Source organism: Capsella rubella, unplaced genomic scaffold (genome assembly GCF_000375325.1).
Source record: "Capsella rubella cultivar Monte Gargano unplaced genomic scaffold, Caprub1_0 scaffold_7, whole genome shotgun sequence".
Classification (NCBI taxonomy): domain Eukaryota; kingdom Viridiplantae; phylum Streptophyta; class Magnoliopsida; order Brassicales; family Brassicaceae; genus Capsella; species Capsella rubella.
Window position 1 is genome coordinate 9,018,716 of NW_006238917.1, and position 21,350 is coordinate 9,040,065.

At 37.0% G+C, this 21,350-nt stretch overlaps 6 protein-coding genes across 7 annotated transcripts; 4 read left to right on the forward strand and 2 right to left on the reverse strand.

Annotated features, from left to right (window-relative positions):
* The first annotated feature begins 224 nt into the window (after nt 1-224).
* LOC17879043 (bax inhibitor 1) lies at nt 225-1,801 on the forward strand. The gene is made up of 6 exons (XM_023779888.1): nt 225-403; nt 535-682; nt 795-885; nt 966-1,152; nt 1,258-1,413; nt 1,524-1,801. The coding sequence occupies exons 1-6, from the start codon at nt 293-295 to the stop codon at nt 1,572-1,574; spliced, it is 744 nt and encodes a 247-aa protein (XP_023635656.1). The 5' UTR covers nt 225-292; the 3' UTR covers nt 1,575-1,801.
* Nucleotides 1,802-2,183: 382 nt separating this feature from the next.
* Nucleotides 2,184-3,676, forward strand: LOC111829323 (bax inhibitor 1-like). The gene is made up of 6 exons (XM_023778088.1): nt 2,184-2,273; nt 2,656-2,803; nt 2,905-2,995; nt 3,105-3,297; nt 3,395-3,553; nt 3,635-3,676. Exons 1-6 carry the CDS (start codon nt 2,184-2,186, stop codon nt 3,674-3,676), a joined length of 723 nt encoding a protein of 240 aa, XP_023633856.1.
* A 2,482-nt stretch (nt 3,677-6,158) lies between these two features.
* Nucleotides 6,159-9,651, forward strand: LOC17879827 (GATA transcription factor 26). 2 transcript variants are annotated; one of them, XM_006285597.2, is made up of 8 exons: nt 6,159-6,536; nt 7,148-7,528; nt 7,622-8,021; nt 8,125-8,197; nt 8,307-8,410; nt 8,491-8,680; nt 8,756-8,879; nt 8,966-9,651. In XM_006285597.2, exons 1-8 carry the CDS (start codon nt 6,497-6,499, stop codon nt 9,211-9,213), a joined length of 1,560 nt encoding a protein of 519 aa, XP_006285659.1. In that variant the 5' UTR covers nt 6,159-6,496; the 3' UTR covers nt 9,214-9,651. The 2 variants fall into 2 exon arrangements, with proteins under 2 accessions (XP_006285659.1, XP_023635117.1); XM_023779349.1 differs by lacking the exon at nt 6,159-6,536 and adding an exon at nt 6,768-6,913.
* A 5,133-nt stretch (nt 9,652-14,784) lies between these two features.
* On the reverse strand, nt 14,785-16,523 carry LOC17879389 (50S ribosomal protein L19-1, chloroplastic). Its single transcript, XM_006284419.2, has 5 exons — nt 16,431-16,523; nt 16,022-16,345; nt 15,711-15,797; nt 15,484-15,617; nt 14,785-15,061 (listed from the first exon to the last, which is right to left on the reverse strand). Exons 1-5 carry the CDS (start codon nt 16,458-16,460, stop codon nt 14,953-14,955), a joined length of 684 nt encoding a protein of 227 aa, XP_006284481.1. The 5' UTR covers nt 16,461-16,523; the 3' UTR covers nt 14,785-14,952.
* Nucleotides 16,524-16,892: 369 nt separating this feature from the next.
* On the forward strand, nt 16,893-19,077 carry LOC17879110 (putative glycerol-3-phosphate transporter 4). Its single transcript, XM_006283435.2, has 3 exons — nt 16,893-18,160; nt 18,235-18,753; nt 18,852-19,077. The coding sequence occupies exons 1-3, from the start codon at nt 17,098-17,100 to the stop codon at nt 18,887-18,889; spliced, it is 1,620 nt and encodes a 539-aa protein (XP_006283497.1). The 5' UTR covers nt 16,893-17,097; the 3' UTR covers nt 18,890-19,077.
* LOC17880701 lies at nt 18,972-21,051 on the reverse strand. Its single transcript, XM_006284151.2, has 7 exons — nt 20,703-21,051; nt 20,241-20,329; nt 20,059-20,134; nt 19,798-19,847; nt 19,475-19,726; nt 19,345-19,383; nt 18,972-19,253 (listed from the first exon to the last, which is right to left on the reverse strand). Exons 1-7 carry the CDS (start codon nt 20,893-20,895, stop codon nt 19,059-19,061), a joined length of 894 nt encoding a protein of 297 aa, XP_006284213.1. The 5' UTR covers nt 20,896-21,051; the 3' UTR covers nt 18,972-19,058.
* Nucleotides 21,052-21,350: the final 299 nt, after the last annotated feature.

Genomic DNA, 21,350 nt, shown 5'->3' on the forward strand with positions numbered 1-21,350 from the left:
GAGAGTAACATGTATGTCGTTTCTTTCTCCGAAATAGAAACTACGTTACGTTTTTCTGCACTCCTACTAGCACGCATATAAACAAAAAAGAAACTGACTGTTTTCATGGGCTCGTATTAAAAGCCCATCCCGGCCTTTTGTTGAGGGTACTATTGTCAAATTACATACAATCAGTGAATATATACATATTTATTAATATTGACTTGTTGACCTCTTTAAAATAGAAAGTCTCTGTTCTGGAGAATAACATTTTCAATTCTCTCAAGCAAAAATCAAAGCAGAAGCAACAACAATGGAAGCGTTCTCATCCTTCTTTGACTCTCAGAACCGTAGGAGTTGGAGCTATGATTCTCTCAAGAACTTGCGCCAGATCTCTCCAGCCGTGCAGAATCATCTTAAGCGGGTTAGTTCTTCGGATCCGATTGATTTGGAATCATTTCGTTTTTGAGATCCCAATTTGTTCGAAAGTGTTTTTCTGTGGTTTGGTTCTCGATTTTTAGTGAAAGAGTGTACTCAGTGTTGAGGTTTGTGTAGGTATATCTCACGTTATGCTGTGCTCTTGTTGCATCTGCCTTTGGAGCTTACCTCCATATGCTCTGGAATATTGGTGGACTTCTTACCACTTTTGGATGCTTTGGAAGCATGCTTTGGTTGCTTTCTACTCCTCCGTATCAACAATCATGTGGGTTTCATCATTTACACTTGTTGTTCTTTGGAGATGTGTCCAAGCTTTTTAAGTTTTTCAATCTTGGATCCTTAAACTCTACTCTTTTTTTTTTTTTGCTTTAATGCAGCAAAGAGGCTTTCCCTTTTATTCATCTCTGCCGTTCTTCAAGGTGCTTCAGTAGGTCCCTTGATCAAATTAGCCATTGATGTTGACCCAAGGTAATTGTTTCTTCATGATCTCTTAAGCAATCACAAATTTACTCTCTGTAGGAGCTGACTGTTGGATGTTTGTTTTCCAGCATCCTGATCACTGCATTTGTGGGAACAGCAGTGGCGTTTGTGTGTTTCTCGGTTGCAGCAATGTTGGCAAGGCGTAGAGAGTACCTTTACCTTGGAGCTATGCTTTCTTCCGGTCTGTCCATCCTTATGTGGCTGCAGTTTGCGTCTTTAATCTTTGGGGGATCTGCATCTGTCTTTAAGTTTGAGGTAAACTGCCTTCACTCTTCAATACCCAACAAGGATAGAGATTTTGTTTGTATAATCTTTTCATCGAAAGCCTGACTTGTAATTCGTTTACATTCTCCTTTGCAGCTATATTTTGGACTCTTGATCTTTGTGGGATACATGGTGGTGGACACACAGGAGATAATAGAGAAAGCACACCTTGGTGACATGGACTATGTGAAACATTCTCTGACCCTTTTCACTGATTTTGTTGCTGTGTTTGTTCGAATTCTCATCATCATGGTAAGTATCTGTCTTTAATCCTTGGTGGTGGGTTCAGTCATCTTTAATGGCACTCTCTATCTATAAGTATAACAACACATCAAATTTCCCCCTTTCATCTTTTGGTGCAGTTGAAGAACTCTGCTGATAAGGAAGAGAAGAAGAAGAAAAGAAGAAACTAAAAACCACCAAAACAGTGTGTTCAAACAAGCCATCCCTCTTTCCACTTTCCCCTTTGACTCTGGTTGCTAGTGTGTCTCCCGTTGTGACTAATACAACAGACTTTAGATTGTAAATGACTTGTGTACTTGTGTGTCTCCTCTGCACTTCTGGCTTTGGTGTTTCTTATACTCTCTGATGTAAAATCTTAAGCAAAAGGACAAAGTAATAAATGTACATTTTTCAACAACCCCTTCTCTGCGTAGATAATTCAAAGCATGATCATGTAATGCTGTTGCAGATTCAACGCCATTGTTATGGTTTTCTCTGTTTCCTCAGTTCACTCACAGTTTCAATAAGTGGGTTCTTTAATAAAGCACGGTCAGAGGAGTTAACATTGTATGTCGTTTCTTTATCTCAGATGGAAACTACGTAACGTTTTTTTTACTTCACACAATCGTCTGTATTAAAGAAGCTCATCCCGCCATTTTGGAGTGTTCTTCTGAGGAAATCCACGTGGACAAGGGTAGTTATGGAAATATGTTAAAAACTGGAACCGTATAAATATGGCAAGTCTCGCACTCGCATGTGAAAAACTCTCTTCTCTGCAGCATAATCAAGCAAAAGCAACGATGGATCCTCAGAACGGTGGGATTTGGGGATATGACTGTCTCAGAAACTTCCGTGAAATCTCTCCGGCCGTGCAGAATCATCTTAAGCGGGTAACTTCTTCGTGAACTTTCACGCAAAGCTTCTGTTTCTTGGGATGAGACTCGTGCAGAATCATCTCGTTTCAATGCAACAGTCTGTTTCGTGATAGTGTTTCAGTTTGATACTGTTCTTGGTTCTCGTTTTTTGTATTCTTGAATCGTTGTTATCGATTAGTGTAAAGGAACCGCACTTCTTGATCGGTGTTTTTTGATCCTATGTTCGTTGTATGTCTATCTTACGTTATGCTCTGCTCTTATCGGTGTATTTTCTCAGTTCTGTATTGTTTTGGCTCTCGTTTTTGTGTTCTTGATTGTTCGTATCGATTAGTTGAAAGCAAACGCACTTCTTTAAGAGATTTTCTTGGTGTTTCTTGATTCTATGTTCGTCGTGTAGGTCTATCTCACGTTATGCTGTGCTCTTCTTGTGGCTGCGTTTGGAGCTTACCTCCATGTGCGTTATAATATCGGTGGAGTTCTCACTTCTCTTGGATTTACTGGAGTCATGTTCTGGTTGCGCTTCACTCCTTCATATGAACGTTTATGTGGGTTTCACTTCATCACTTACACTTATATGTATCCCTATATATATATAAACCCTTTGTTCCTTCCTTGCAAATTTATCTAATGTTTGCTTTTGATGCAGCAAAGCGTCTCTCACTTCTGTTTCTATCTGCCCTGCTTAAAGGTGCTTCAGATGGTCCAGTGATCAACAAGGTCATAAATTTTGATACAAGGTGAGTGATCAGTGTTCATGTCTTGCTATATACACAAGCTTCTAACTAGGATCTATCTGATGACAGTGTTGGATGTTTGTTGTGTTTCCTTGGTTTATAATAATACCAGGGTCCTGATCACTGCATTTGTGGGAACAGCAGTAGTATTTGCGTGTTTCTCTGCTGCAGCAATGTTGGCAAGGCGTAGAGAGTATCTTTACCTCGGAGCTTCAATTTCTAGTTGTATGTCCGTCCTTTGGTGGGTTAAATTTGCCTCTCCGATCTTGGGAGGCTCTGGCTCTGCATTTCTCGTCATGTTTGACGTAAGAACTTTGTCTTCATGATGGGAGAGATTTTGTATATATGTTCATCGTAGGAAACAAACTTGGTTGCATTAACAGATACATTCTCATTTTGCAGCTATACCTTGTACTCATGATCTTTTTGGGATACATAGTGGTGGACACACAGATAATAATAGAGAAAGCACACGATGGTGATATGGACTATGTGCAACATTGTTTCACCTTCTTCACTAATTTTGTTGCTCTGTTTGGTCGAATTAGCATTCTCTACATGGTAAGTTAATTCTTCTCTTAGTGAGTTCATTGTTATCATTAATGGCTTATAAATGTATTAATTTCCTCTTCTTTGCTGCAGTTTAAGAAGATGAAGAAAAAGCTGAAACTGAAGTCACCATAGCTCAGGAGTGTTAAATCCAGTACAGCTATTTCCACTTCTCGCTTCTCTGCACTCTCTGACTTTAGGTTTCCTTTACTGTCTAATATCAAAATGTTAACAAAGACGACAAGTTAGGAAAGTGTTACATGTGTTCAAGAACTATTTCTATGTAAAATGTATTGGGGGCAGACAGAGCGAGCTTATGTTACATTTTGGATGGTTTAAAATGGGAAAACATTAGTCTGATCTTATATTGTATGGTGTGAGACTGTGAGTGAAAAAATAAATAAAGATATTAGGTAGAAATGCCAAGAACGTAACCACACTTTTGTTTTTGTCTAAACTTGTTTTGCTAGTGATTACTAAATTATATGTTTTTGAGGTTTGATGGACTTATATAGTTGATGCCGTAGTAGACTAGTAGTTGTGTTGTTGTTATTAGCGTATGGAAAAATGCAAAATTGTGAGATTATAAAGCACGACTGAGGCACGACTTTTTTGTCTTTAACCTCTAAAAAAAAGTCCAAATCCTCATCGTCACTTGTTAACCGTCGGATCACGCTCCATCATTTTGCCTACACCTCACACACCATTTCATTATTACAACATTACCATTTCGTTTTATAAAAAGAAAAAAAAAATGAAAGATAGATCAGAGATGAGATGTGATTGGCATCTGAATTTTCTCTGGTTATTACTACTATATTTTTTTAAAAAGAATTTGGTAATAAGACTACTCTTACAATTCGGTATCTGACACATTATTCTTCATTTATTCGTAAGTATAGAATGCTTTCATAACATTACCATTGACATTTAAATACATAATTCCACACAAAAGAAAATTTCATCCTAGCTAGTTTTTTTTTTTTTCTGGTGTATAAGAATGATGTGATCTCAAAGTCAAAACTAAGTGGTAAAGATCTCAAAAATACATATAACCAAAGTACATCTTATAATGAATGGTGTTGGTCTCGTCGCATTAGTTACTTAATCACATTCACAACAAATCAAGAAAAGATAATTAAAAAAAAGGAAAGAGAGAGAGTAGGGACAGACACATGTTTGAATAATCTTTTAAGAAAAACTAAAAAATCAAACGGTGGAGAGAGGAGGAGTTGTGTCCATGATCGTCATGGTGGACGGTGACTTTACATTACATACCATTTCTTTCTCTCTAATTCTTTTTTTTGGTTTTTCTTTTTATGACAACCCCAAAAAAAATGTATCAATTATAACTCGTTAGAACAAATTAAACTAATTATAAAATTAAATCCCACTTAGCTTAAAAAATATATAATATATATTTACCAGCATCATATCAACCTAATCTCTTTAATCTAGTCGTTGACAAAAAAAATGGCATGAAAATTTAACTCTTGTTTATGCTATATACGAATACAATAAGTTAATTTTTTTTTTTTGGACTAAAAAATAAGTTAATTAACTTTCACATTTGTCGATACATTATTGTTCTTGCATACATTTATATCATATATGACAATTTTACAGCTGTTTTAGAATGAAGGTAAACTAAACAAAAAAAAAAAAGGTTAAAAGACATATTTATATCTACATCTACATATACTTATTTCTTTTTCTTAGATATATATGATTCTTTTGTTCAAACCTTTTAGATAAATAAAATATACCTTACAAATGCGTTTTTCTTTCTCATTTTTTTTTGTTTCTTTTTTCTTATGAGAGTCATTAATAATGTAATTGTCGTTATTATATATTCATTGGAAATATCAATAGAAAAACAAACAAGAAAGAAAAGTCTATAGTCAACAAACAAAAGAAGGAACCATAAGGGTAAAGGCATTATAAGCAATAATATTCCTTCCTCCTACCCCAAAAAAAAATTAATAATTAACCTTCCTTCACTCATCATCATACATATTAAAATCTCATAGATCTCATTTCTCTTGTTTAAAATTAAACCAATAAGTATGAAACTGTTCATAGAAACATATAAAAAATCTCAAATTTGATAAAAGGGAAGCTCAAACATTTACTTTATAAACAACAGAAAGAAAAAATGAAAGTAGCCATTTCATGTCGACCAAAAAAAGCCGTTGTATATGATGAAACAATATTTTTATTTATGTTTTTCTAAAATGAAATTGAAAAGGAAGATTTTAATTTTTTTAATTTTTTTTTTTTGAAAGGAAGCTGAAACAATTACTTCATCGTTACATGATAATAATAATAATGCAAAACAAAGCAAAGGAACAAACCATTTTATTATTTTTTTAATGACACAAAAACAGTTTCTCGCTCTAAAACCCTCAAAGAGTTTTTCTCTCTCATCTCCTTTTTCACAGAGCCATTTATTAGATTCCTCCTCTCTCTCAATTAGTCTCTCTTCTCTTCTCTTTTCTATTGGATTGTATATTAGACTGATAGCTCAAGGAACCCGAAAAAACAAAAAAAAACAAAAGAGAACACAAAAAAGAGGAGATAACAAATATTATCTTCTTGAATTTGTTCTCTTTCTTGTTTTTGATTTTTTTCTTTCTCAATTTTACATATACTTTTTTTTTTGGAGTTTTTTATTTACAAAAAAAATTCTTGAATTTTCTCATAGGATTTTTTCTGGGCTTCAATTTGCAGAAGAAAAAAAATTCAACTTTTTGTTTTCTGGGTTGTTTTTTCCTTTGCAGAGAGATAGTTAATATACTCTGGTTTGTATACTCCAATTATAGCTCAATATTAAACACAATTTATAAACTTAAATTTCTTTCCAAAATACCAAAAAGCTCTTCTTAAAATTGCAACTTTGCTCTGAAAATATATATTTTCATTTTTGTAAAAACAAAAGAGAGAGAAAGAGAGATTATGGGAAAGCAAGGACCTTGCTACCACTGTGGAGTTACAAGTGAGTGTCTCCTATTTCAGCTTGATGATGATGATAAAAAAATTAGTATGAATGTTCAACTTTTTGGTTTTTCTGGGTGAGATGCCCTTTTTTTCTGGGAAAATGATTTTTGTTTTACATGTTTTTATATGCTTTTTGTGTAACAACTTGTAATGATCATTGAAGTGATACAGCAAAGACTTCCTGGAGTCAAGATTATGAATGAGCATTTGAAAATTGTGTTCCTTTTAACAATATTTGTTTGGTTTGTTTTTGTTGAATGATCTTAAGAACAACAATTTGTCTTTCTTTGTGAGTTTCTTGTGTTGTTGTTCTCAGTATGATTGGAACTAATGGATTAGGCAACAAAGATATGATCTTGGGATCTGCTTTTTGTTGTTTATAATTTCTCTAGTGTTGTAGAAAGGAACTAAATTTTGTTCTGGTTGATGTATAATAAAAGACTTCATGATGTTTGGTATTTGAGATCATTGTTCTTCTGGTTGATTTGGAGTTTGAATTTGCAGTATAAGTGTCATTTCAAGTGTTGTCTGATGAAGGACTCTTACGTTGTCTTGATTTCGAAGCTCCAATTTCAAATTTGTGACATTTTGTTTGTTTCATTGAAACAGACACACCTCTGTGGCGAAATGGGCCACCAGAGAAGCCGGTATTGTGCAATGCTTGTGGATCGCGTTGGAGAACAAAGGGAACACTTGTGAACTATACACCCCTTCATGCTCGTGCTGATGGTGATGAGAATGATGATCATCACAGGTTTCAGAGAATGAAGAGCATTTCTTTCAGCAATAAGAACAAAGAGACAAAGATGCTGAAAAGGAAAGCACTTGACGAAAACATCATCATTAAAAGACCACTCTTGGAATTCAATTATGGTTTGAAGAAGGCTGTGTTAGAAGAGGATGCTAGTAATAGATCAAGTTCTGGTTCGGCTGTATCGAACTCTGAGAGCTGTGCACAGTTTAGCAGTGCAGATGGGAGTGAGTTAACAGGTTTGATTACTTACTTTATTTCTTCGGTTTGAGCATCAATCGGGGATTTAAAAAACAAATCCTTAGTGTCCATGTGAACTTTGTTTTTTCCAGGTCCATCTCAATCTAATGCGTGGGACACTACTGTTCCTTGCAAGAGGAGGACGTGTGTGGGCCGTCCAAAGTCCTCTTCTGTTGAAAAGCTGACAAAGGACCTTTACAATATTCTACAAGAGCAGCAATCGTCGTGTCTCTCAGTTTCATCAGAGGAAGATCTTCTTTTTGAGAATGAAATGTCGATGGTCTCTGTTGAGATTGGACATGGGAGTGTTCTGATGAAGAATCCCCACTCGTTTGCTCGGGAAGAAGAGTCTGAAGCCAGCTCGCTCTCTTCGATTGAGAACAAGTCTTCCATTAGTGAGGCATACTCACATTCTGTGAAGCGTGTTGAGATTGGAGCAGAGAGAGGTTCATACTATGGTGGACAAGCAATAAAGCAAGAACAGTTCAAGAGGTAAAATATTCCTAATGAGTTAATCTATCATCAAGATATTTTATACATTAGCTGCAATTTAGTCAAGCAAAATGAAAATTGTATCCTTTCTAATTGTTGGCAGAACCAAGTCTCAAACTGAAAGAGTACATGTCCTGGGGAGCCATAGTTCACCACTTTGTAGCATTGATTTGAAGGTAATTTCCAAGAAACTCTCACCAAGTCTGTTTAATAAGTTGAATGTATGAAAGTCAACTAAAAGAAATGACTCTGGGACAATGCCTAAAACAATAAAACTTATTGCAGGACGTTTTCAACTGTGATGAGTTCATAAAACAATTCACAGAGGAAGAACAAAAGAAACTGATGAAATTGCTTCCTCAGATTGACTCTGATAACCTTCCTGATAGGTTCGAACTACATTGTATTTTAATGAACAAAGAAACCAGACCGATCAAAATTTCTAACCTGTCATAATTTGCCTTAGCAGCCTCAGGATGATGTTCGAAAGTGCTCAGTTCAAGGACAACTTCTCTTTGCTTCAGCAGCTCATTGCTGATGGTGTCTTTGATATGTCTTCTTCCTCTGGGGCAAAACTCGAAGACTCCAGGGCTTTTAAGAAGCTTGCTTTGACTGATTTAAACAAATCTCGTTTGGTGGAAAGCTATTACCTCCTCAAGGTTCGGCTTACTCTTATTGAGACACTGACATAATAATAACTTCTGGCTACAACTTCACCAGATATGTGACTGCAGGAACGAGAAAAAGAGACCGGAGATTCTGTTACTACAACTGTACAAAAAAGCTCAAATCTAAATGTACCTAAGAATATTGTGACCATTAAGAGGCGCTGTGAAGACCAAACCCAATTAAAGTCAGGTTAGTCTTAAGGACCATTTTTAATAAGTCTTGTTGATTCTGCAATCAATCTTTGTGGTTTGTTGATGTTCTTGTTTTGGTCACAGAGTCAAGGGGGCTAATGAGGAGCCCCAAAAGGGTGATGAAGATGAAAGCAACCCATGAAAGAAAAGTTTTGACAGAGAACAATGTCCCATGCTTCAGCCCAAGAAGCTTGGCTTCTGTGTTTGCACAAGAAGGTGGCTCTGCAGTGTTTGGCTATGAAGGTAATTGCAGTTCCGATCAAGATCTCCTTCTTCTGGACTTGCCATCAAACGGGTCCTTTCCTCAAGCAGAGCTGCTTCACCAACTGTGAGAGGTCAAAAGCTTCAGAACTCATTGTGCTGCTTCTCAGAGCTAAAGGAAGGATTATTAAGCTCTCCTGATTGATTGAGAATGATGAGAGAGACTCTTAGGCTTTCTGAGAAAAACAACCAAATGAGGTTTCTGCTATAGAAATTGGAAATTTGCAGACATAAAAAAGAAAGGTTTTTATTTAGTCTTGGGCTTCTCTTTGGTGGTTAAGTTCTATAAAGGTGGGTCTTATATATACATTTATACATAAAGCCTCTGCTTCTCCTATCTCTCTTTAAGTAACCCTTTTTACTCGAAAGTTCCTTTTTTGTTTGGTACCTTTTCTTGTACTTTAAATTGCTGCTGCTTCTTTACTTTGTATAGGATGAAAAGATACTGTAATATCATGTAAACCTCCCCAAATGCAGAAATGGAGTAAATAAGTACAGTATTAGTTTTTTTGAGATTAGTGCAAAAACCTAGAGTCGTCCAAACTAGAAAAGAATATCTCCTTTTGTTTTCTTCTTCTTTTTGTGTGTGAAAAGATCTTTGCAAAAATACCTTGATTCCCTTGCTTTTTAGGTTTATGCATACAACTATAAATACTTAGTATAATGGATATACTTGTATAAAGGACTAGTTTTTCCATTTTTATTACTTTTCCCCTTTTGAAGATATTGTTTCAAGGTATATATATATATATATATCTTCCAGGTCTTATGCAAATTAGGAGTTTGGAGATCTTGCGTGTCAAACAAGTTTGAAATTTTGAGGAATGTACCAAAGCGAGAAGAAGCATAATTGCCTTCCGGTGATTTCCAAGTGGTCGGAGCTTTGTCCGGACTTGTTACGTAGTATTTTCGAACGATTGAGACTGAAAGAGAGATAAAAGAAGTAGAGGCTTTATGTATTAACACAAGACCCAAACGAAATCAGATACCGTGGCTGATACTCTTCTCTCGACGGAATGAAACTAATAATAGCGATAGCTGTGTATTATTCGTTCCAGGTGATAAAAGACAAAGTTTACAAGACTCGAGATCTTGGTGTTGACTTTGCACAGAGTCTTTGTCTTGCGACTTACGGTAGCTGGTTCCTAATGTGTGACCCAATGATCACAAGGTCTACACTTATTCTTCTGGTGTTTATCTCAATGTTTGGGATTTCTCTAGTGATATGCCTCGTCAAGATGAGTATGATCTCAGTAAAGACTAAAGTAAGTCATGAAGTATCTTGTGTAAGATTCAATTTTGAAGCAAATAGATCTGAGAGACACTGTTTCGAATCCGGATTCCGGCTCTGGTTAATAAAGCCCATTAAAAATTTTCATTATAAGCACACCATTGAAAATTTTCAATTATAAGCAGATCCTTGAAATTTCTCCCTAGCCAACAATAAGCAGGCAACAACTTTAGAAAAGCTTTATTAGTGACTCCATCAGTGTGCATATAACGCTAGAGTATAAGCACACAACTGTGTTTTTGTTCTCTAGAAGAGAGACGAGCCTTAAGATAAAGGCTGAGCTTAGCAGATATTGCATTATTATTTTTATAGCAGAATATTGAATTTTATCATGTTGTCCCAGCTCCAGCAAAACATCTTTTAATCAGACAGTTGAGCTTCCCAATCTTAGAAAGCCATTACACAAGAACATTGTCCATCTTTTATGTTAACATTTGTCCCAGCTCCAACAAAATATTTTGTAATCGGACTGTTTGAGCTTTTCAATCTTAGAAATGCCATTAAACAAGCCTTATTAGAGGACTTTTATTCTCCATAAAATTTGCAGACTATTGAAATGATTTAGTTTAACCAGAGAATTGAATTTCTTAGGATCATCAAATGTTTAAGCTTTATAGGCTGAGCTTAGCAGAGATTGAAGTTCTTTCTATAGCAGGATATTCAATGTTAATTTGCTGTCCTAGCTCTATCAAGATATATATTTATCGGACATACATCCTTGTACAAGCCTAAGCCTGATCTTAGCAGAGATTGAAAGTTCTCTCTTTTGTATAACATTAAATCTTGCTGTTCAACTCCAGCAAAACATATTCATTAGAAAACTGAGCTTTTCGTTCTTATAAAGCAATCAAACAAGCCTTATTAAATGACTTTTACTCTCCGTCAATTTGCAGAATATTGAATTATTTTTGTTTATGCAGAGAATTGAATTTTCTCAGGACATCATTGTCCAAGCCTTTATAAAGGCAGCATATATTGACGTTTCTGTCAAGCTGTCCCAGCACAGCAAGACAAAAGAGATTGATGCCACCAATATTAGGACTTTTATTCTCCATGAGTTTGCAAAATACTGATTATCATATCTCAGTGAGATGTATAATTTTAACCAAAGATATGAACTTCTCAGCACATCATTGTCCAAACCGTAACGAAGGCTTACCTTAGCAGAATTGAAGTTCTCTTTATAGCAGAGTATAAGCATGCTAGACAAGCTCCAGCAAGATATCTTTTAATCGGACATATATCATTGTTCAATTCTTAAAAGGCTAATCTTAGCAGAGATTGAAGTTCTTAGTTCTCTCTATAGCAGAACATTTTATTTTCATGTCATCATTGTCCAAACCTTAATGAAGGCTTACCTTAGCAGAGATTGAAGTTTTATCTATAGCAGAACAGTGAATGTTATAATGTTGTCCCAACTCCAGAAAAATATCTTTTATTACTTTGATTCTCCATCAATTTGCAGATAACTGAATATCTCAGGATATCATTGTTCAAGCTTTATAGGCTGATCTCAGTAGAGATTATTAACTTGCTGTCCCAGCTCCAGCAAAAATATATATTCAAACGGACAACTGAGCTTTTTGGACTTTTATAACTGAGTTTCTCAAGCCGTAATAAAGGCTGTTAGTTATTAACAGAGATTATAGTTTTCTCTATAGCGGAATGTTGAATGTTAACTTGATGTCCCGCCAGATCCAGCAGGATATCTTTTAATCGAACAATACAATTGAGCTTTCCCTTCTTAAAAAGCCATTAAAGAAGCCTTATTGAAGAACTTTCATTCTCCATCAATTTGCAAAACATTGAATCAAACAGTTCAAGCAGAGAATTGAATTTTCTCAGGACTTCATTGTCCAAGCCTTTTGAAAGGCCAATCTCAGTATATGTAACTTGTTGTCCCAGCTTCACCAGCAAAATATATATTCACCGGAGAGTAAAGCTTTCCCTTCTTGAAAAGCCATTGAACAAGCCTTATTTTAAGGATTTTTATTCTCCAACAATTTGTTGACCATTCAATATCTCAATGAGATTTACAGTTTAAGCAGTGAAATGAATTTTCTCTAGACATCATAGTCCAAACCTTAATAAAGGCACACAAATATTGAATATCATATCTCAGTGAGATGTATAGTTTAAGCAGAGAATTAAATTTCTCAGGACATCATAGTCCAAACCTTAATGAAAGCTTATCTTAACAGAGATTTGAAGTTCTCTCTGTATCAGAACATTGGATGTTAACTTGCTGCCCCAGCTCCATCAATGTATCATATATTCGGACTTTCCCCCATCGAACAAGTCTTATTAAAGGACTTATATTAACCACCAAATTCCAGAATATTAAACCTTATCCAAGCCTTAATAAAGGCATCAGAGACTCAACTTTCTTAAAACACATAGTCCAAGCCTTAATAAAGACAGCAGAGATTTAACTTTCGCAGGACACATAGTCCAAGCCTTAACAAAGGCAACTGAAGTTTGTGACAAGCTGTCCCAGCACAGCAAGATAGTAGAGATTGATTAATATCCCCAATATTATTTGGACATGACAAGCCTTTTTCTGATGAACGTAATATCGGAAAATTTTCTCAAGGCACATCACTGTCCCAGCCTTAATAAAGGCAGCAGAGAATTAATTTTCTTAGGACATCATAGTTCAAGCCTTAACAAAGGCAGCAGCGACTGAATATTTTTAGGACTCATAGTCCAAGCCTTAACAAAGACAGCAGAGAGATTGAACTTTCTCATGACACATAGTCCAAGCGCAACTCAAGTTTCTGTCAAGCTGTCCCAGCACAGCCAACCAATAAAGATTCATTATCTCCAATATTATTCGGACATGACAAGCCTTTTCTCTTACGGACTATTTTCCCAGGACATCACTGGCCAAGCCTTAACAAAAGCAGTAGAGACTGAAGTTTTTCAGGACACATAGTCCAAGCCTTAATAAAGGCAGCAGATAGATTGAATTTTTTCAGGACACATAGTCCAAGCGCAACTCAAGTTTCTGTCAAGCTGTCCCAGCACAGCAAGACAATAGAGATTCATTATCTCCAATATTATTCGGACATGACAAGCCTTTTTCTCTTACGGACTATTTTGCCAGGACATCACTGGCCAAGTCTTAACAAAGGCAGTAGAGACTGAAGTTTGTCAGGACACATAGTCCAAGGCTTAATAAAGGCAGCAGAGAGATTGAACATTCTCAGGACACATAGTCCAAGCGCAACTCAAGTTTGTGTCAAGCTGTTCGAGCACAACAAGACAATAGAGATTCATTATCTCTAATATTATTCGGACATGACAAGCCTTTTCTCTTACGGACGTAATAACGGAAAATTTCCCAGGACATCACTGGCCAAACCTTAACAAAGGGAATAGAGACCGAAGTTTTTAAGGACACATAGTCCAAACCTTAATAAAGGCAGCAGAACTTTCTCAGGACACATAGTCCAAGCGCAACACTGAAGTTTGTGTTAAGCTGTCCCAGCACAGCAAGACTGTAAAGTTTATCCCCAATATTATTCGGACATGACAAGTCTTTTTTTTCTTACGAACATAACATCGGACAATATCCCCAACTTAGAAACCGGACATACACAACAACCATGTAATGTGTTACTCCTTTTCCTTTGGGGTTTAAAACAAAACTAAAACCAAAGACAACATAAATACGAAGTCTTTGGAAAAAACCCTCCACGAGGATGAATCCAAAAAGGGTTTTTTTTTTCCTGAAAACTTTAGATCTCCTCAAAACAGAGAAGAAAAAGAGGGATTTTGATATGTCGAAACAAAACAATCAGAAACCCTAATATGAAGAAAAAACAGAGAAGAGGGATTTGGAATTGCCTGAAGAAAAACCAAATCTTGCAGAGAAAGAAAGAAACGAGAGCTCGGAGAAGAACTGAAATTGTGAGAAACTGAGAATTACACAATCAACGCAACCTCTGTATATATAGAGCTCTTAGTTTATTGACACTTGTGATGGGCTTTAAACACTTAGGCCCATATCATCATTTTAAGTTTTCCTTTTCTTTATCACTATTTCCTTTTTTCTATAAGTATTTCTATTTATTTTTTTACAGTTTTTACTGTTTCCATTTTTGTTATCGTCTTTTATTAATTAATTTATTATTATTTTGCGAGAAATACAGTATATTTCCTTTTTGTTTTTTCCTTTTCTCGTGAATTTCCTTTTCTTATGTAAAAACAAAATCAAATTATAGTTACGTGAAAAATGGAAAAACATATTTATTTTATTTTTAAAGAAACCTGTAACGACCTTCTTTCTTCCGTCCGACGACTTTTTTGAGATTTCCCAAGATCATCGATGAGATCCGCGACACCGAAATTTAAAAGACTAGTTATCAAATAAGGACCAAGTCTACATTTCTTACCAAGTTAAACTAATCTTTGATTTACTTTCCCACAAGAGTGCACAGACAACGACTGACTTACAGGCTTAAGAAAAGAAACAAACAATCCTTTCAGAGCACTTGAAAGTGGCAGAGGATGGTGTTCACTTGAAAGTGGACAGACGAGGAAGCTTGTCCCTCAGATAGTAAAGCCTTGCTCTTCTCACTTTTCTGTGACTCACCACTTTTATCTCTTTGATGTTGGGAGAGTATCTGTCAAATCAAACAAACGATTAGGAGCATCAGCACATACCATACACTTTTCTAAATTCCCACATTGTAAAGTGTAAACAAAAAACCGATATAGTATTACAGGAAGTTTCTAGAGACTAGTATTTTACTATTTTATACAGTAGAATGTAAGATAGGAAACATGAGCAGACGTGATAGTTGCCTTAAAGACTTAGATTGCCATAACTGCGAAGGTAGAAAGCAACTAAAGACTCGTTAACGTAAACCTCTGCACGGATTCTAGTTTATTATTCAGGGAAATACAAAGTATAACTCAGTATCTATGTATAAACATGAATTTATTAAAAATTCATGAGTCAACGTAAGGCTCTGAACATGTGCAAAAACTCACAATCAAAGTAGGTTATACCAAATGGTAACTGGAGAGGAAAAAAAAAACTCACATGGGAAACACGATTTCAACACCAATACCCGCTATGATTCTCCGAATACGAATGGTAGTGTGTATGCCAGCGTTTTGTCTCGACATCACTATACCTTTGTAGATAGATAGCCTACGTCTGTTCTCAGGAACTTCCTGCAAAGTGAAACACCATATCCCACCAATAAAAATAAATAAAATATCGATTCAGTGCATAGCATAGAGACTTCGAAAACATCAACAGCTTACCAATTTGATTTCTACAATATCTCCCGTCCTGATTTCTGGAACAGGTCTCACTTTCTCTGAAACCTCAATAGCTTTCTTGTTCAGTATCTACATAAACAACAGATAATGAAACTGAATCTTCCCAATTCATGTAAGGTAAACTACAAATCGAGATAGCAAGTCCCTCAACTCAACACATAACACTATTTTCACCCAATCCTCTTCTGACATATATCAATTGCCATCAATGTGACACTTACTGATTCCTTGTTGTTAGATTAGTTAACACTCATAATTTGAGTTACTGATAACAAAAAGAAAAGTTCACTTACCCCCATTACGTCTCCGAGCTTGATCCTTGGTTTTCTCGTTGCTTTAGCTTCACCAGATTCGACAACTTCGTCTACATTACCTTCCGTATCAGCAATTTCACCAACAGCTTGTTCAGATTCAGCTTCAGCGTTATCTTCTGCTCTAACGATAAACTCCTTTCTCACCCTAGTATCAAGTGAAAACCCAAATTTCGAACCGGAATGATTCAGAGAAAGCCTAGAAACTGATACACGAGAATCCCTCGATGGTGCGCATGACAGAAACGAAGAAAACCCTAAATTCTTCGATGATTGCGTAAGGTTCCTCGGTAATATATGCAACGCCTGAATCCCATTAAAATAGAGTTGATCCAGACTAAGTAAAAATGCCGAATACAAGTACAAATTACACAAGCTTCGTATAACATACCTGAGGAAGACGATGAAAGCTCGTCGCCATAGCTGTGTGTATTTCTCACTTGGAGAAAAGGAGGGAAGCTAGTAAAAAAACAGAGCCTTATCTCCTTTTGCTTGGCACGCGTCATCGCACGTGTGAGTGTTCTTTATGGGCCTTTATAGTGGGCCTTTAAGAATATCAATATTATATAAATAGTATATAGTAGTACTATGATCATATAAAAATATCAATCGAGAAGCGGCTGCTGCTATATTCTATGGGATTGACCCTGCAAGGGCTAAATGATGATGCTTACGTGAACCTATAATTTTGGCCCACCACACCACGTCGGTCACGCGCCGTCGCTTCATGCGTTCCAAAGTGGTCAACGTGTCGTGACAACTGTTGTTCTGCCTTTTGGCTCTACCGTAAATATGCGGACACGTGTCACATTTAGATAGTTTCCGTCGTGTTGTATGATTCCCTCTATCTATCTCTCTCTCTCTCTCCTTCCCTCCCGCCAACCTCTCTCTCCCTCTGGTCTCTTCTCTCTCAATCAAATTAAATTGGTGATTCTGATTCCCCAAACACGGCGAATCGATGGATTTGGGTATTTGATTTTGATCCGTCAAAAGTTCATTCTTTGCTTATCATTTGAAAATTTTGTGTTGGTTGTTGTGGGAGAGTTTTGTTGTGAACGATGGCGATGAATTCGAAGAGGAAAACGCCACCTGGGCTTTTGCTTCTGAGGAGAGTCAGAGGAAGAAATTGGAGTCCGAAGACGTTTCGGTACGTGATTTTGTTGGTTACGTTCATCGCGTATGCTTGTTACCATGCTTCTCGTAAACCAAGCAGCATAGTGAAGAGCGTTTTACACCCGGACTCGAGCAGTAAGCCACCCCAAGAGCACAACAAGTTCCCATGGCCTGTGGGCAACGTGTTTGTGAAGAGAGAGATTGGTGTAGACGAGGTTCTGTTGCATCGTAAGTCTGATAAAGGATGGGCACCGTTTAATGGGAAGGATGGGACGTCTAGGTTGGGGGAGATTGATGTGGCGTTTCTTGCTTGTTACTCTATAGGAATGTACGTTGCTGGGCATTTGGGTGATAGTTTGGATCTGAGGTTGTTTCTGACTTGGGGAATGATTGGGAGTGGGTTTTTTGTTGGCTTGTTTGGTATGGGTTATTTCTGGAACATTCATGCGTTTTGGTTCTTTTTGGTTCTGCAAATGGCGGCTGGGTTGTTTCAGGCGACAGGATGGCCATCTGTTGTGGCTGTGGTTGGGAATTGGTTTGGGAAAAGGAAGAGAGGGCTTATAATGGGGATTTGGAATGCTCATACTTCTGTTGGGAACATTTGTGGTTCTTTGATTGCTGCTGGTGTTCTTGAATATGGTTGGGGATGGTCTTTTATTGCTCCTGGGTTTGTGATGTCTTTAGGAGGAGTTCTTGTTTACTTGTTCTTGGCTGCGTACCCTGAGGATGTTGGCTTTCCGGATATCAATTCTAATTCTGGTAAGTTCATTAAGAGGAAGCGAAGTGTTGAAGAAGAAGAAGAAATAGAAGAAGGTTTAGGGGAAGATGTTGAAGGCGACGGTGAGGGATCATCAGGGTCAGGGTCAGGGTATGAGAACAAAAGAAGTGTTGGGCTTTTGCAAGCTTGTATGATTCCTGGTGTTATACCGTTTGCGTTGTGTCTCTTCTTCTCGAAGTTGGTCGCCTACACGTTCTTGTACTGGTTGCCATTTTATCTGAGCCAAACAAGTAAGTTTTGATTGTCTAATTTCCGTTAAAAAAATGAGTTTTAGACAATGTATCTTACTTGCTCTTATTTGCAGCTATTGGTGGAGAGTACGTGTCTGTAAAAACAGCAGGAAATCTCTCCACATTATTTGATGTTGGAGGCATTGTGGGAGGGATTCTTTGTGGTTACATTTCAGACAAATTTAAAGCAAGAGCTACGACTGCAGCAGCATTCATGTACGCTGCGATTCCAGCAATGCTTGTGTACCATTCCTATGGAGGTGTCTCTCAGACAGTCAACATCGTCCTCATGATGGTGGCTGGTTTGTTTGTCAACGGTCCTTATGCACTCATCACAACCGCAGTCTCAGCGGACCTTGGAACACACAAGTCTTTACAAGGTGATTCCAGGGCGCTTGCTACTGTGACTGCGATTATTGATGGGACTGGATCTGCTGGTGCAGCTTTGGGTCCACTTTTGACTGGGTTTCTTTCGACTTTGGGTTGGCAAGCTGTGTTCTATATGTTAGTTGTTGGAGCTCTTTGTGCTGGCTTGCTTTTGACCCGTCTGGTTATTACTGAAATTAGAGAGAAACTTGGATATGTTGATGAAGGTAATTACCAAATCTCTTTTTTAAGTTTTGTGTTACTAATCAGGTGAACCTAATTGCAGAAACATTGATCCACAAATTTCTCTTTGTTTGTTTTGCAGTTCCTGCGTCTGAACCACTGTTAAACGAGAGAAGATGATGGAGAACAGAGCTGCGGGAGAGTCAGTGTTAACAGATTCCATTGTTTGCGCAAGAGTTTTGTTCTGTTATATAACTATGAGTTTCAGAGGAACTTTCAGTTCTTTGTATTCTGTGTTTTGTCTGATATTGTGAAATTTTTTTTTCTCATAACAAATGAAGAAATTGGCTTACAGCTTTCTTCCTCTATTTCTTCTCTGTTTTCTACGACACTCAAAGCAATCTTTGCATGGTGGTGTTTCGTAATTGTAAGAGGAAACTAATTTGAGTTTTTCGGGAGAAACTTTGAGATCTTCAATGATTATCCTTCGAAGCTTTTCGTTCTCTTCCATTACTTCATCAATGAGTTTCTGATGTTTCAGCACCTACACAATCAATTTCGTTTGATCATAACCATGGACCCTTATAAATTGTTTTTAAAGAAAAGAAAGGAACTTGTAAATAATGAGACGATACCATTTGAAGCATTAAGCTCTCTGATTCTAGTTGTGTGACCTATCAATGTCAGGAAACAAAAGGAAGTTCAAAAGACGGCTTTCCCGGATCAAAGCAGAGAGGGGGAAACATTCTGTGATATAATCGTTACCTGTCGTTCTTCTGCAGTTGTGTCCTGCTGTTTCAGAATCGGATTGTCCAGAAAACTGTTGATCACTTTCTCAGTTCGAGTACCAAACGTTCTTGAATCAGTAGAGGTGGCATTTTTCTTGTAAGAAGTTTCTGTGTCCACATGTTTCTTATGACCAGTTACAGATCGAGACACCTGGTCTTCATTCTCAGTTTGACTTGAGATGGTTTCACTCGTTCTTCCAAGTTTAGTCATTAAGTTGGATGCAGTTTCCTAAGGAGATTCATACTCATGGTTTCATGTGGATGATTATTAAGGAGACTCTTCGAAAGACTGGTACTTACCATAATAGAAGCTTGAAGTTTGTGTATGGCACTGGGTTTCACTGCGATGCCTGTCAATGATGGATAAAAGTTAATGACAATTAGAGAGCAAACAATTCAAACAAGCAGTTCAAGGGATGCTTACATAACCAACAATCAAGTAACTCAGAAAGGGTCAACCATTCAAAAAGTAAACAACTAGAAGCTCATGTATCAAAACTGAGAGCATTTTGGAAAAAAAGGAAGAAACAAAAAAGTTGTACTTAGATACGGTAAACATACCAACTCCAAAACCATGACCAAAGCCAACTCCACAGCCAACACCTGCTACAATGTTCCTAGCTCCCAGCTTCCTCAACTAAAGGTAGCGCAAGTTCACAACCAGATTTAGAAGAGCATAAAGCAGGAAGATAAAAAAAATAGCACGAGTAAATCGAGAAAAGACAAGTTTGTCTATACTGTACAGCGCTATTCACGTGGTGCGTGGCCCCTGAAAATACATTGGTTGCTCCTCTAGATGAACTCATAACTTCCCCCACCATTGGAATACTACCTAATATGTAAATCATAACAACATCAATACCGGATTAGTAACCTCACAACCAAGATGCTGTGGGAGCCAAACCAATTAGACACACGGTTTCCGACTATGAATGACAGCGTAATACTGCTCTCATTCCAGAGACTATCTGATTATAACATAGTCTTCAACAAAGAAAATAATCTTTCTTCTCCTATTATAGACAGATGAAGCACAAAATGAACATAAAACGAACTGAACAGACCATAACCATCAGTCCTCAATACACTAAGAATCAAATCAAAATTCCTTTTGACCTGATTGTTTAATTACACTATACCCTAATCGCCATTAAAGGTCTTCTCACATATCAGAAACGTAGCAAAAAAGGAAAGAGCGTATATACCGAGATTTAAAGGTGCTCCACTACCGATACCAACTCCACAGCCAACGCCAAATCCGGTGAAGACTTGAAGAGCTTTGAAAGCAAAAGGATTCTCAATTTTTATTCCCCTATTAGAAAACCCTAACCCTTCCTTCTTCACCACCACACCATTGTTACTGATACTTCCGCCGCCGCCTCTGCCATTTTCCTCCATTTCTTTCAGTCTCTCGGTAAGCTAAAGATACGATAACGGGAGTTCCAGAAAAAAAACTAGGAATCTTCCATGGATTTGATTTCCCGCCTGTTTTCCATTGCCATAGTTACCGAACTGTTGATTTGATAAAAAAGAGAGAGATAGACTCAGAAATGAGAGAGGAGATGATTCGGCGTTTTTCTCAAGGTAAAGCCAACTTCTTCTCCATGGTCGATGAGAAAATGAATAATGGGCCTTAAATGATAAGTTAGGCCCATGTATTATCTACATAGTAAACCGTACCGAACCGAACTGAAATAAAATCGATGAAAGAACCCGATATCATATTTTGTAATATTAACCGTAAAATTCGAAAAAGGAAACCAAAATCCAGATAGACAACAAAAGCAAATTAGATTCGAATTATTAGTGTCTGTCTTTTAATATTTTTTTTTTTTTTTGTTTCGTATCGCATG

Excerpts from the sequence above, each read along its gene's own strand:
- LOC111829323 (XM_023778088.1), top strand. The coding sequence starts at position 2,184 with ATGGATCCTCAGAACGGTGGGATTTGGGGATATGACTGTCTCAGAAAC. Across the intron at positions 2,996-3,104 it reads GTCATAAATTTTGATACAAG|GGTCCTGATCACTGCATTTG; the intron begins GTGAGTGATCAG and ends TAATAATACCAG. Across the intron at positions 3,298-3,394 it reads CATTTCTCGTCATGTTTGAC|CTATACCTTGTACTCATGAT; the intron begins GTAAGAACTTTG and ends CTCATTTTGCAG.
- LOC17879389 (XM_006284419.2), bottom strand. The coding sequence starts at position 16,460 with ATGGCGACGAGCTTTCATCGTCTTCCTCAG. Across the intron at positions 15,618-15,710 it reads ATATTGTAGAAATCAAATTG|GAAGTTCCTGAGAACAGACG; the intron begins GTAAGCTGTTGA and ends TTCACTTTGCAG. Across the intron at positions 15,062-15,483 it reads GTTGAAATCGTGTTTCCCAT|ATACTCTCCCAACATCAAAG; the intron begins GTGAGTTTTTTT and ends TTGATTTGACAG.
- LOC17879043 (XM_023779888.1), top strand. The coding sequence starts at position 293 with ATGGAAGCGTTCTCATCCTTCTTTGACTCTCAGAACCGTAGGAGTTGG. Across the intron at positions 404-534 it reads TGCAGAATCATCTTAAGCGG|GTATATCTCACGTTATGCTG; the intron begins GTTAGTTCTTCG and ends AGGTTTGTGTAG. Across the intron at positions 886-965 it reads GCCATTGATGTTGACCCAAG|CATCCTGATCACTGCATTTG; the intron begins GTAATTGTTTCT and ends TTTGTTTTCCAG.
- LOC17879110 (XM_006283435.2), top strand. The coding sequence starts at position 17,098 with ATGGCGATGAATTCGAAGAGGAAAACGCCACCTGGGCTTTTGCTTCTG. Across the intron at positions 18,161-18,234 it reads ATTTTATCTGAGCCAAACAA|CTATTGGTGGAGAGTACGTG; the intron begins GTAAGTTTTGAT and ends TCTTATTTGCAG. Across the intron at positions 18,754-18,851 it reads ACTTGGATATGTTGATGAAG|TTCCTGCGTCTGAACCACTG; the intron begins GTAATTACCAAA and ends TTTGTTTTGCAG.
- LOC17879827 (XM_023779349.1), top strand. The coding sequence starts at position 6,856 with ATGATTGGAACTAATGGATTAGGCAACAAAGATATGATCTTGGGATCT. Across the intron at positions 8,681-8,755 it reads AAAGCTATTACCTCCTCAAG|GAACGAGAAAAAGAGACCGG; the intron begins GTTCGGCTTACT and ends ATGTGACTGCAG. Across the intron at positions 8,880-8,965 it reads CCAAACCCAATTAAAGTCAG|AGTCAAGGGGGCTAATGAGG; the intron begins GTTAGTCTTAAG and ends TTTTGGTCACAG.
- LOC17880701 (XM_006284151.2), bottom strand. The coding sequence starts at position 20,895 with ATGGAGGAAAATGGCAGAGGCGGCGGCGGAAGTATCAGTAACAATGGT. Across the intron at positions 19,848-20,058 it reads TGGTCATGGTTTTGGAGTTG|GCATCGCAGTGAAACCCAGT; the intron begins GTATGTTTACCG and ends CATCATTGACAG. Across the intron at positions 19,727-19,797 it reads AACTTCAAGCTTCTATTATG|GAAACTGCATCCAACTTAAT; the intron begins GTAAGTACCAGT and ends GAATCTCCTTAG.